We start from the raw sequence: 13,921 nt of genomic DNA on the forward strand, positions 1-13,921 counted from the left end.
CCATTGTCACATTATTATTATTATTATTTTTTTTTTTGTCTTTGTGTTGGTGTGTGTGAAAGGCAAATGGTTATGATTAAGATGCAAATTTGTCATCATATGATCATATCACCAGGAGTTGGCCTATATCTCTTCAGAAAAGGCTATTGCTACACCATTAGTATTTACATTGAATTCCTTTCAGCACATGACTTTTTTTATGTAAATTAGGCTAATTAGATCATATCTTATACACAAAATTCAGCGATGTTTGCTCGCCATAACAGAATGGACTCACATAATTGTAGATGTTTTTGTATATTTGCAATTGAATAGTAATTAATCAAATGGCAGGAAAGAGCAGCAAACTATAATCTACACAATCACAACAAACAGTTAAACTAATTTTTAAAAAGATTATAGCCACAAAAATAACCAGAGCAATAATAAATTTAGATATCTAAGAAAGTTAAAGGGCACCTATTATGTAAAATTAACTTTTACATGGTGTTTGGACATAAATGTGTGTTGACTATGTATGAGCACAGCTATAATGATAAAAAATCTCTCATTAGACATGCCGTTTTGATTATTGCCATACCATCACACTGCTTAGGCCCTGCCCAACTTTTATTAATGTTTTGCGACAAAGAGCTATTTTTAAATAAAATTTTAATTTTTTGGGGGAGATTTTGGGCAATTAATCTGGCATTGGTTGGCCACACCCTGCCGAAAATCTCACATCCATGCTCAGTCCTGCTGCGAACCAAAGAATATACACTAACAATAAATACATGAATATAACAGCTTGATTTTGCAGTGTTGTCCAATGTATTATAAGATTGTTATGTTTGTAGCGTGATCCATTAAAACGTACAATATAGCCTATTTCAATACAGACCTAGTGGAGTATTAATATTATTACTATAACTCTGCCAGGTCTGAAATATATTGTTCGCTGCAAACATGATGATCTTAAATGTATTACTCTAGGTGGGCTTTGTGCCTGGGCTTTAGGAAAGGCTTCTTTTGTGGACGGCACCCATGCATGCCATTCTTCTGCAGTGTACGTCATATTGTGTCACGGGAAATAGTCACCCCAGTTTAGCTTTATACTTCTTTAGATAACTGCAGTGAACTTGCATGCTGATTTTCTTTAACCCTTCTCATCAAAACACGCTCCTGTCGAGGTGTTAACTTCCGTGGAGGACCTGGACGTCTCTGTGAGATGGTTGCAGTTCCATCTATTTAAAAATGTTGTGCCACTTTTGCTACAGTATTCTGACTGATAAGTAAAGCTTTGCTGATCTTCTCGTAGCCTTTACCTTTCTGTAAAGAAATTGTTTTCTTTCTCAGGTCTTGTGACATTTCTCTTCCATGTGGTGCCATTGCTGACAGCATGAAATGGGAAGGAGTTTATGCTGGACACCTGTGTAATGAATAATTAGACTCACCTGTGGTTGAATTCTTGTTAAATTAGATATTCGTAATCTAAAATTTAGCTTTGCTCCAGAGAATTTCAGTGGGGTGTACTCATTTTTGCATTACCCAAATTTGAGTAAAACTGAAAACTTTGTTCTCTAAGTTATATTATTAACTTATAAGTTTTATTAAACTCAGTCTTGTCAATAATTTGGGAATTGTTTTTGTGTTCATTGAGATATTGTTTAAAATGTTACTTTTCAAAGGGGGTGTACTCATTTAAGCTGAGCACTGTAAACACACATATACAGACATGTTTATTCTTTATTTTCATATTTGGTGACTTTTTGTGTGAAATGGAGACTTTTGAGAGTGGTCCTAGATATTTTCCGAGGGTGGGGTTTGGCAACACTGCCTGCATACGAAACCCAGGTTTTGCTAAATAGTTGTTACTCGAGTATGGATCAGTACTAACTGTGATTCAGCTTATAATGTCTCTGGAGTGATACACTGCAGTAATGAATAACACACTTTCAGTTTTACAGTTCATCAGAGTTGTTTTACAGATAAAAAGTTTATCAGTTTATTAAGCACCCCATGGGGGGGAAAAAACATAAGGTCTGTATATATTTGTTTACTGTTAGTGGTACAGAGTGTTCTTGTGCACATAGCTGTGTATGTTAATACAAGGGACAGATCGCGTTTATGGCTAAAACTTTAATGTGCACTTCTGCTGTGTTTTATTCAGCTCTTATGGTGATTTTCTGGAGTGAAAACCGACGCTTTATCTTGTGAAGTACAATAAATTTCATAAAACTCATCAAAGTTTTGGCCATCAGACAGAGTCTGCTACAACAGGCTTGTACTAATAGTGGATAAAAGCAAGATGACAATCTAATTTATAACAGTAATTAAACTAAACTATACCAAACTAACTATATCCATGCAGCATATATTCACGGGCTCCGTAGACATCGTTGTTTAACTCCGGTTCGAACTGAACACCATTACTGACAGTTTCTGAGTTAGTATTTGAGATTGTCCTGTTTCACAGAACACACAAATAATAGAATTTAATAACCAGATAAAATGCAGATGCTGGCAAAAGTGTCCTCTATTGACAGTATATTCTGGATTTTCTTTGATAACTATACAAGAAAATAAAGGGAATAAATCCGATCGATGTGATCGGCACTCTCCTCCTCTTCCTGACATTGAATCATCGCGCTCTAACATCTACACTTCTGCCTGCGAGACGCGGAAGCAGAAGTCAGTGGACAAGCTGTAAAAAAGGCGCTTTTATAGATTTGCAAGTGGATTCATTTCATATTTATCAGTCTTTATTAACATTAAAGACTGTTTAATGACTCTGTAACGGGCAGGAGACACTGTTTGAAGGATTTAAAGGTATGTCATCGTCTCTTGTGTTTACTTCTGGTTGATGTTTATATGACGTGTTGATTAATATTCACATTTTATTACTGTCATATCTTAAGAAGTTAATTGTTTTAACCATGGTCTTCAGGTGTTTTAAAATCAGTTAAACATCCATTGAAATGACTCTTACTTTTGTTCATATGTTTGAAAGCATCAGATGTGTTTATTCTGGTTGTGATATTAAATAGTTTCAAAGCAGCTTCGCAGTAATAAATAAGTTACTGTTTTTTTAATAAAGTTTTTTAATTAAGCTTTTTTGTCAGGCATCATTTTTAATGTCATTCACAGATGTGAGTCTCTTGACTCTCACGTGTGTATAGAGATAAACAGTCTTGATCTATGACCTCTGATCTCCCAGCATGCAGTGCACAGCCTCCTCTCCTCACGAGTACTCACAGATGGGCGAACTGACCCCCGCCAAGGACTCGTCCTCCATAGACAGCACCTCTGAGCTGGGCAGCCCCAGAGCTCTGACCTTTGACCTGCTGAACATGGTGATCTGCTTCAAGCGGATGGCCATCTTCCTGGAGCCCGTCACAGACACGCTGGAGGTGCTGCGGTACCTGCTCGGGTGAGAGACGGCCCTGAAAAATCACACTGACAACTGCACCTGTATTTCAGGTGACTGTATCATGTGACTCTCATGAGAAGGCTTTAGTTTTTGTTCCAGTCAGTTACTAAAAGCATCTCTGCATTATTTATGCTGCTGTGTGTCCCAGGATTCAGCTCTGTGTGTTTTTAGGTGGAGGATGCCGCTGTGCTCTTTGTTAAGCTGCGTTCTGCTCAACATCCTCTTCCTCACGCTGAGTGAAGGTGAGACACGAGTAGATAAGCATAAATTATATGTCTTTTTGGCCATATAAATATCAGTATTTGCACCTGCATATTTTTGCTCTATATTCTCTCACTATATCCGGCTAGATGACCCATAAAAGCCTGATGTGCCAAATATTATACTCAACAAAAAACAAACATGCAAACTTTTTTATAGGTTCTTTTATATTTCATTTAATCTTTGGTTGCTTACCTACATGTTAATTTGTGCATGTACTGTTGATTCATTCCATAACATTACAATACATTAAATATAAACATAAAAAACAAAGTATATGATCAGAACACAAATCTGAAAAGGTTTTTTTGTGACTGGTTATATGACTGCATGTTATCCAGCTTATTGCACGTCTGCTTTCCTAAACAATAAATAAATGGCCATTAAATACAGTTTTAAGTTTAAATTGTATTGGCTTAGAAGATCAAGAGCATAGAGTGACAAGTGAAACTAGTAGAGCTATGTAGGAAATTAGCTGACAAGTCAATTATATAGTTTAGCACTTGTTAAATTCAGAATCGATTCATCCAGAGAGATGCTCACTAAAGAGAAGATAAACTCAAATGTCCCTCTGTCTGCAGGCGCGTGGGTCTCTCTGCTGCTGCTGACGGTCTCTGCTCCCGCTGTGCTGGGTTACCTTGGCAACCGTTGCCAGGGCGCGACCAGCGAGATGGCGGTTCAGAAGAAGAAACACCATGCGGTCCAGCGGCGAGACCTGCAGACGGTCCACATGAGCAAACAGGAGGCCATGCTGGAGGTCAAGGGCATGTGAGTGAACGGGACTGTGACGTTTGAGAGAAGTTTGAGTGATGACATCAACACTGAGAGATAAAGGGTTGTGTGTGTTACAGGCTGAAGCGAATAGACGATCTTTTGACCCGAGCGTGTGTGTATGCAGAGTCTGTGTATAAAGTGTTACACTGGGAGAGTCACACCATGTCCTCCATGTGAGTATCACACAAATGACACTGTATAGATCTTCCTTTGTGAACATTTACCATGGTAATCAGAGTTTCTGTACAAAATATTATAGTAATTTACTATAGCGTTCTTGAACCATGAATTAATTTGTTGTGGTATTTATATAGTTGCTATGGTAATATAACAACTGTAGTAATATAAACAAATTACTTTATCCAATACTGTACTAAGATTTTTACAACTATAGGAGGGAATAATATACTACAATACACTGCAGTTTACTGTAGTAAAAACTAAAGTATACTACAGTATTTATTACAGTTTATCAGTTCACTATAGTTAATACTACAGTATGCTGTAGCATTCATTAACAAAGTGTTGTAAATTCTATAATATATACAGTATACTACAATTTACTATAGTTTACTTATAGTATTTTTTCATGTGGGTTACTTTGTTACTTCAGTGAAATGATGCTAACTTGGTATTAATGCTTGTTTTGAAATGAGAGGGCATTTTTTGCCAAGGAAACTCGTATTTACGATAATTCAGAGAACACGTGAAGGCAGCATAACTACCACTGTCCACAAAACATTAAATAATATTATGATAATTATATGATATGAAATATTCGAAAAGTTCTATTTGAAGGACTTTTTCGATGCGTAAAGTTTGATGACAATCTTTGATGTTGGCTTGACAAAGCCAGGTCTGAAAGTGTAAAATAACTTTGAAAAGCTTGAAGTTTGATGGTTTTGCTCAGAGAAAGAAAGAACATGTTGCTTGAATAATGTTGGGAATTTCAGGAGACTTGGATGCTTCTTCAGCAGGATTCTTTATTGAGAACATGCTGTTGAATGCTGCAGTCCAACTCAGGCAGGCAAACATTGTATTTTGTAGGCATTCAGTGGGCAGTCCTAGTCTCTATTGGCCTTATAGTCAGAAGTGAAACAGAGGTGAGAAAAGAGAGATCAAACAGACTTATTTTCATCAAATGGCCTAAAGCCTTGTGAACACCAACATGCCTAGATTCTGTAGAAGTACCACCTGATCACTAGAACTAAAAGATTTACACACTTTGACTCTCTGTAGGAAGATTAAAGACTGCCAAACCCCCTCCAAACTGTTGTATCTAATCAGTAAACTGATGCCATCATGTTCACACTGAATGCCCAGTTCAGTGTAGTTCACCTTAGTTTTTCATGTCAAGTCAGGATCAGGATCAGCAGATCTTAAAAAGATTCTTACATTTGTAATCCCACAATATTTAGCATGATGCTAACATGTTGTTATCATGATTTAGCACAAAGATAACATGAATTAGCATGTTGCTGACATGATTTAACATGTTGCTAATATGAATTACCACATTGTTAGCATGTTTCTAGCATGATTTATCAGATTGCTATCATGATTTAGTACATTGCTAGAATGAATTACCATGTTACTATCATGTTGTCCTGGGATAGTCGTCAAGCATTGCTAGTGAAAGACAGCTTAAATACTTAAATGTTTTGACCCCCTTAATGAAAGTCTTTGGGACGTTTTGTAGTTTTGATCATCCATTTAACAGAAATCGTAAGTCAGTTAGAAAAGATTTAGCAACTCTAGTCAGAAATAAATAATGTAACTGTTTCAATTTGCAAACAAAGGTCCCCTGTTAAAAATGTATTATTTTTTTCCTGGTGCAAGAAATATTATTTGTTCTTCAGACATGCCTCTTTAAAATGCAAAATGTATCAGCTGTATGCAAAACGGCCTACATTTTGTTTTTGAGCACTGAAAATTTGTATAATTTAACAATTTACTGATGGAGCAACATTGAGATCCTCACATCTCTGGAATTGAACCATATTGGGCCTTTAAAACGAAGAGATCAAAAGAAAACTCCTTAAGAACCAGAATATAAAATAAAATGATGATATCTTTAATAATTCTTTAATCAAATCCTCCCTCTACAAAACAGTGGCATTTAATATTTTGACTTCAATCCCTATTTATGTCTTTCTTTCTTTAGGAAAATATGAATTAAATCACAGAAATTCTAAATTTGGTTGATTTGATACAGAGTCACTGTATGGTATCTTGTCAGAAATTATGGTTACCATGATACACGTTTGTAAGGGACGAACGCAGCAATACTAACTTTCACACCTGATGGACACCTTCAGTTTACATACAAGTGTAATGTTCTTCATACAGTATTTTTATAGTGTTTTCTGTGATTTGATAGAGAAGATAAATGTTGTTGTGCGCACGTGTGTGTGTGTGTGTGTGTAGGTTTTATGGTTCTCTCCTGACTGCGCTTTTCCTGCTGTATACGGTCCCTGTGGGTTTGAGTCTGTCTGTGCTCAACAGTGCCCTCTTTCTGTGGAACAGAGAATTCTGCAGAGGTCAGTAAAGGCATGGCATGTCAACACAAAACTTTACATTTAGTCAAACATAAATGAATATATACACGTTACACATTAGTATTTTTATTCAGTTTCATTAAGATAGACATTTTCACCTTATTTCCTTTCTCTCCCTCTAGTTCTGTTGGAGCTGAAGGAGTTTGTTCACCCGAGTCAGGTCCAGCCCCTGGAGGAAACCGAACCATGTGACCCAGATCAGGCAAACCTGCTGGAGCGCACACCCACTCCAACCAGTGTGGAGGTGAGAGGATTAAAACAAACATACACACTTGCTACAACTATAAAACACATCCAGAGGACAGATGATTTTCTGTCTGTGCTGCTATGTCCTGATTGGCTTATTCTGTGAGTATACTTCGTGTTCAGGATCTTTCACCTGGCAACATTGAAGAGGCAGAGGAGGCGGAGCCTGATGATGAGTTTAAAGACGCCATAGAGGTCAGTAAAACAACCTACCTTTCTACCTTTCTACCTATCTATCTATCTATCTATCTATCTATCTATCTATCTATCTATCTATCTATCTATCTATCTATCTATCTATCTATCTATCTATCTATCTATCTATCTATCTATCTGTCTGTCTGTCTGTCTGTCTGTCTGTCTGTCTGTCTATCTATTGTTCTATCCATTTGTCTGACTCTCTCTGACGACGAGTTTAAAGATGCCATAGTGGTCAGGAAAACATCTCTTTTTTCTGATTCTGACATGCTCTTTCATTTCTGCTGTTTCCCTGCTCAAGGAATCTCAGCTTGTGTTGCCGGTAAGTAGCTCCATCTAGTGGTGTGGAGACTTGTAGCATTAACATGCGTGTGTGTGTGTGTGTGTGTGTGTGTGTGTGTGTGTGTGTGTGTGTGTGTGTGTGTGTGTGTGAACATGAGTGAAGATATCATCAGCCTTCTCATTATCCAAGCAGATTTAGTTGTGTAGTGTGTATGTGTACATGTCTGACCTCTGACCTCTACTCTGATCTCCAAGGAAACTCCTCTGGCTTTAGTGGTGAGTAATAGAGTTACTGAGAGCATTTCATATTTCATTAAATCTTCAGTAGCTCTAACCGAGTGAGAAAAACATCATGGACTGAACTGTCTTTGTGTTTGTGCTTGTTTTTGCATCAATGTAAATGCTCTGAATGCATGTGCATATGTTTATGTATGTAATATGTGGAAATTAGTGTACGGTTATTAGATTTTAGTTTGCCAATGTAGGGTGCATCTCACAAAACCTGTCAAGAAATGTCATAGTTCAACCTAAAATTACAATCAAACAATAAAAAATATATTTTGCTTAACTAAAATAGGACCAATACTTTATTTGACATTATTATCATGGTAATCATGCACATTTACTCCTTATTGTAATGTGATCTTTTTTATGTATGCTTAATTTTCTTTAAGCAGAATATAATTTATTTAATTTTGATTATGGGGTGAAATGTGTTTGTGAGATTCACCTGTATGTCTTGTCTATGTGTTCAGGTGTGAATTTAAATTCAGATGCTCATTTAACTCATGAACTCAGTCAAAACATGCAGTGGATCAAGACAAATCCAGACCTAATTCTTTTTAAAGAATAATAATGCAGTGTATTTTGTTATAAGGGGGCATGACTGTTGTAAAAGTGTCCGGCCCGTGTTTTGAATGTAGGTGGGGCCTGTAGCTTATTTGCTACCAAAGATTCGGAGATGGACAGCCCGTAAGGTGCCCACACAAACCTGTCAATCATGATCTCTAGGTGTTCTAACCACACCCCCTAATGCTTGCATTAATTTCGGTGGCTTCTATTAACAGTGATGTCACAGGAAATGGCTACTCGGTGACACTTTCTTCAGGTCATGGTTAATAATTACACTCTTTCTTTTGTGAGGTTCAAACTCATGATGAAAAGGTTTGGGAATGTCCACTAACAATCATAGTGATGAGTTGGGCTGATTTATTGTCCATTTCAGAGGCACTCCATATTATGATGTACATTTACAAATATGTCCAATTTGGCATCTGAATTGAATAATTGACCTGAAATGTGCCCAACCTTCACTGGATGCTGTATTTCGAGGGCTTGTGGTGTTATAATGGTGTTAAGTGCTGTACGGCACAGAAATCTGAGACTTCTCACAGTCATCGGATGATTGCAGGATGTGAAGCTCAGCAGCAACAAACATGGGGTCAGGTTTACAGAAGTCGTCACATGTGCCGCTACAGGCGGAGGGATTCATCTATTTCTAATGACTTCAGTAAATGTGATCTCTAAACCCAGAGCCCTCTACATACAGAACCGAACTAACACCGAGAGAAAATCTTCACACGAGGACAATGAGCCGTCAAAAGTAAAATGCACTGATTTATGTATGTGGGTCAATGACGCATCTGGTTTAAAAATCTAGTTTAGTTGAAAATCTAGTTTAAAGCGCAACTTTAAAACAATTTTCAATTATTGTTTTGAATATATTGTGAATATTTGAATCATGAATCCACGTTTTCTTGAGGTATGCTATTTGATGTGCAAATAATAAAAATTAACTGACATACACTGTCCAGCCAAAAAAAGGTCACAGTTTGGATTTAAACAGACAAATGCTAAGGCCCGTTCACACCAAGAACAATAACTATATTTGTGTCCACACCAAAAAAAGATAATGGTCTGTTTATTATAAGCTCATGCGCTGCAGTTTCAAAGTGTGTACATGTTTTTGCTTTTCTTGTTGCATTTACACAGCTTTAAAGTCCCCGTGAAACGGAAGTTGAAAACTACTTTTCTCCAGTGTTGTGACGTATTTCTAAGTGAAACAGAATAATGAATAGAGGGCAGGGTTTTAGTTTTGCGCTCCTCTTCATCTCTCACTCATAGCAGACTAACGATTTGGAGGGGAGTGGTTTAAGCGTTTTCAACCCAAGCCGTCAAATTGACATCATCTGAAGGAACGCCATTCCAGACCGGAAGTAACTTTTCAGATTTCTATTAAAGATTACCACAACAAGCAATTTTTTTTTCTGTGTATTAACTTACAGATTAATTGTTTACCACAAGACTAGTAATATGCACTAACAAAGTAAATAGGGTCAATTTTGATTTCATGCCGACTTTAACCAGCAGATGTCCTCAGCATGCTATGTTTTAAGTGAATAGCTAGTGTAATCGATCTAATCGAACAGTGAATTTAGCTGACAAACTCAATATAGTGGAATAAAAACAACACCTAGTCTTTTTCACTGCAAATTCAAAGGAAGCAAGACAATGTTATCAAAACTAGAGCTGGATATCTGAGGTAATTTTATTTCACACTGTTTGCTAGCCTGGCATATATCTCTAAAACTTCTCACCATTTATTCAGAGGGTATGACTGTTTTCCATATATTAATTTTCTTTAAAGTATCCTTGAAAATGGATACTTTGTCACACAGTGGTGGCTTTTTCTGGAACCTCGGCGATTAACTTCTCCGCAATGTCTTCTGCCATTTTAAATGTTTAAAATTAGAATGGATTCTGATTGGCTGTCAGTGTTTTATCATTCAACAGTGCTATTCTTTTATTTTTAGAACAATTTTAGACATATACCTTTATCGTTATCTTTGTAGTTATCGTTCTTGGTGTGAACGGGCCTTTTAAGAGTCTATGATTGGATGATTATTGCCATAATTATTATGTTTCTAGCATGTTATATGTTTGGCAACAGTTCTTCTTATCTTAATTGATGAAGTGTGTAGCGTTTAATTTCTTAAACATGTAGGAAGATGCATCATGGCCATATTCCAGGATGACAAAAAAAAATTATAATTTTAAATATGCTCATTGTAAAAGATGTGCATTCAGGTGATTGTTTAATCATTTAATGAACTAATCAGTCTGTTAAAGTGAATGTCATTGACCCAAATATATATTTGTGGAAAAAAATGTCAGTGGGATTTTCAAAGGTTGTGTGCAGGTTTTGTCATGTGAAGGTGAAGTGGAAGATCTTTTGGTGTCAAGCAGAACATAAGAGCTAATGGTTTCAGATCTGTCACTTCTCATCTCTACAGAAGTTGAATATGATTTATTTATCTCTGTGTATGTGTTTATTTCCCGTAGGATGACGAGGACGTGTCTTCTGGTGTTCCTGAGTTTGACACCATCTCCGATAACGGGCTGTTGAGCAGAAACGAACCCATCCGCAGTAAAGTGTCCAAACTTACTGAAAAACTTCGCAAGCGGGTCCCTACCAACGCCACTGGTCACTACAGATCTCTTTTCACTTTGTTTTTCACCATCTTCTATATTATATCTCCTCATAACCATACTGTCTTTTTGTCCGTCCACAGGAAACTGTTTCCAGTGCAATTCAGCATTTTCTGTTTTAAAGAAGAGGGTATGGCTTCTGATCCTCGTTCTGTTGAACATGCTTCTCCATTTCAACTGTGTGATGATGTTGTTTCACCGATAATCATTTTATTTTTCTAGAGAAACTGCAGTAACTGTGGCGCCAGTTGTTGTTCCCGCTGTTGCTCGTATAAAGTGTTCAAATCCAGTATGGGAGCCACAGGTATGAGTGGTACGAGTGAATTTAGCAAAGAATGTTTTATTGAAGATGGTTTTACACACTGTTCTCTTTCTTTCTCTGAATCTTTAGCTCCCGAAGCCCAAAGAGAGACCGTGTTTGTTTGTTCTATGTGCAATACCTTCCTCACCACCAAGTAGGATTGGCCATCATCCCAAAAAAAAAAAACCTTCCACCATTGCAATCCTGTAGAATAAACTAGGGCCACAAGATGGCTGCTTCAGTGAGTTTTGAGGTTTCTATGTGGAGCATTTCACATGGAGGACCAAAATCCTGCAGCTTATGTTGCCTTTTCGGTTTCTTCAGCACTCTTCCTGAGCTTCCTCAGAGTTTTATTTTGTCTGTTCAAAATTTGTGACCCATTACGTGAGCTCCTATGTTAAATGATGACCTTTTGCTTGGAATATGCTGCTTACCCCAGTCAACCTGAATACATAAAGATTGGTTGGTTTACTTGGACCTCACCTTGCTGCGATATCAAATGCTGTAGTTTCATCAACCCTTTCATCACTTTCTAGAATCATGTTAATGTCCAGTGCCCTGATTATGTGTTTATTTATAACATCACATCATCCTATAGAGGAGAACCAGACCATGTAAGTGATGTTGGTCATTTTCACCATTGCTTTGGATGCCAAATGCAATGGATCTGAGCATTTCAGAAGGTTTATATTGCTTCACGTACTGTCAAATCTGATTAGTTGAGTTGACCTCAGTTGTTTATAAATTAAATAAGTTGATTTATTCCTCTCATCCTGTTGACTAAACTCAACCGTTACAATTCAAAAACCTTCTGCATGCTGCTTATCTGCTTTAACCCATGATTGTTGATTATGTAATTTATTTGTGTAGTTTTTATCTGGAAAATGTTAATTTATATATGTATGTTTGTTTTTGGCACATCCTCCTCAGTAACCATTTATAATAATCAAAATAATGCTCCCATATTAGTCTATCAGCAAATAACTCATGAGTTCTCCTGTTCACATGGTTATTGAAAGAATGGGCTATGTTTGTGTCTGTTTTATTTGTGTGTTTTTCTTTAAGCCATGGTTGAATGTAAAACCAGAGTGTTAACGGTTATAGATCTATGAATGTCCTTTTACTGCTATTTAAACCAGTTCAAATCTGTTGGGTAAGTTATCCATAGTATAACACCATCTGTTTTCTTGTTTGAATCTACTGTTACAGTAATAAATAATCTGAATATAAGTTTTGCTGTGTTGAAGATTTTTTGCGCCGTTCCTAAAAGTCGTTGAGGTTTTTCTCACTCAATCAATACAGTGTTTTGCTTTTATCAAAGACATTTAAAGGCATTAAAAACTAAGTAATGTAATGTGCAAGTCTATAATAAACTTAAACTGTCATTTTTGTCGTTCTCCTAACCGTCCTCGACTAAAAAAAAGCGCGCTTTCTAGCACTGTTTCTATGGTTACCTCCTCAGGGAAAGCAACTTCTCTTCATGATCTTCTGTTGGTGAACTGAGACAAGTTTATATAGTAATCTTTGTGATTTCTGAAGATGCAGTTAAAATATATACCCCTAAAACATTATTTGACTGAACCATAATCATAGAATCTGAGCGGCATCAGCCCCTCCCCCCGCTCGTCACCACATTGCATGATTGTTTCCGGCTCCGCCCCCTCTTTATCCCCGAGCACAAACGTTTATTCCCGTGAACCCGTTTCAGCACCGGGGACAGGCATCGCGCCCTCGCATGGCAACATGGCCACAGAGGTGAGAAACCCCCTCACACAACCTCATTTCTGCACCAGCTGTGTTCATTAGAGCCGTTTTTGTAAGGTACCTTCTGAATCGGCGTCATTTTGATGGTTTAAATCTGGGTTGGAGATCACGTGACGTTACAGGCACACGCGAACAGCGTCCTCTGTTTTCACGCATCGCTGTTTAAAACCTTGGTCGATTATGATTACTGCTCAACACCTAATGCACATGATTAAAACTAAACATACAATACACGGTGTAAACTAAACGCTAGACATGGGCAGCCACAAGTGACGCGCGCATGGCGATAGATAGATAGATAGATAAGAATCATTATGTAGTAATAATGTAAATGAACTGTTTATATTCCAGTCAAATGTCTATACTGGGTTACAATATTTTAAATGGTGCGATCAGATTTCCCAGATTGTTCTATGCGACTAGTTAAGTATTGTTGACATTGATCATCAGGTTTTGTTCATGTTATCAAACATTTTGAAATTCAAGCAGTTTTGTAATGGTGTGTTACATTCAAGATTGCAAAACAGAATTGCTCTCAAATATTTAGACCTGTTTATAACTTGACAGAGGGTGTCTGAAATGCTGTTGATTAGGCCTGTAAAAGAAAGTGCTCTTAAAGCATTGTGTTCACTCATGATG

The 13,921-nt window shown here is 37.1% G+C and overlaps 1 protein-coding gene across 4 annotated transcripts; it reads left to right on the forward strand.

Moving 5' to 3' along the window:
- Positions 1-2,641: 2,641 nt before the first annotated feature.
- On the forward strand, positions 2,642-12,737 carry zfyve27 (zinc finger, FYVE domain containing 27). Of its 4 annotated transcripts, XM_067403985.1 has the most exons (15): positions 2,642-2,808; positions 3,197-3,409; positions 3,581-3,651; positions 4,252-4,438; positions 4,522-4,617; positions 6,872-6,984; positions 7,125-7,246; positions 7,372-7,443; positions 7,748-7,768; positions 7,984-8,004; positions 8,652-8,705; positions 11,071-11,212; positions 11,301-11,347; positions 11,440-11,521; positions 11,609-12,737. In XM_067403985.1, the coding sequence occupies exons 2-15, from the start codon at positions 3,198-3,200 to the stop codon at positions 11,674-11,676; spliced, it is 1,308 nt and encodes a 435-aa protein (XP_067260086.1). In that variant the 5' UTR covers positions 2,642-2,808; position 3,197; the 3' UTR covers positions 11,677-12,737. The 4 variants fall into 4 exon arrangements, with proteins under 4 accessions (XP_067260086.1, XP_067260087.1, XP_067260088.1 ...); XM_067403986.1 differs by lacking the exon at positions 8,652-8,705; XM_067403987.1 differs by lacking the exons at positions 7,984-8,004; positions 8,652-8,705.
- The last annotated feature ends 1,184 nt before the right edge of the window (positions 12,738-13,921 follow it).

Source organism: Chanodichthys erythropterus, chromosome 12 (genome assembly GCF_024489055.1).
Source record: "Chanodichthys erythropterus isolate Z2021 chromosome 12, ASM2448905v1, whole genome shotgun sequence".
Taxonomy (NCBI): domain Eukaryota; kingdom Metazoa; phylum Chordata; class Actinopteri; order Cypriniformes; family Xenocyprididae; genus Chanodichthys; species Chanodichthys erythropterus.

What these genes read in the sequence shown, in the direction of transcription:
- zfyve27 (XM_067403985.1), top strand. Translation starts at nt 3,198, where the DNA reads ATGCAGTGCACAGCCTCCTCTCCTCACGAGTACTCACAGATGGGCGAA. An exon ending in CCACTCCAACCAGTGTGGAG is followed by an intron (nt 7,247 to 7,371) that starts GTGAGAGGATTA and finishes CTTCGTGTTCAG; the next exon opens with GATCTTTCACCTGGCAACAT. An exon ending in AATCTCAGCTTGTGTTGCCG is followed by an intron (nt 7,769 to 7,983) that starts GTAAGTAGCTCC and finishes CTGATCTCCAAG; the next exon opens with GAAACTCCTCTGGCTTTAGT.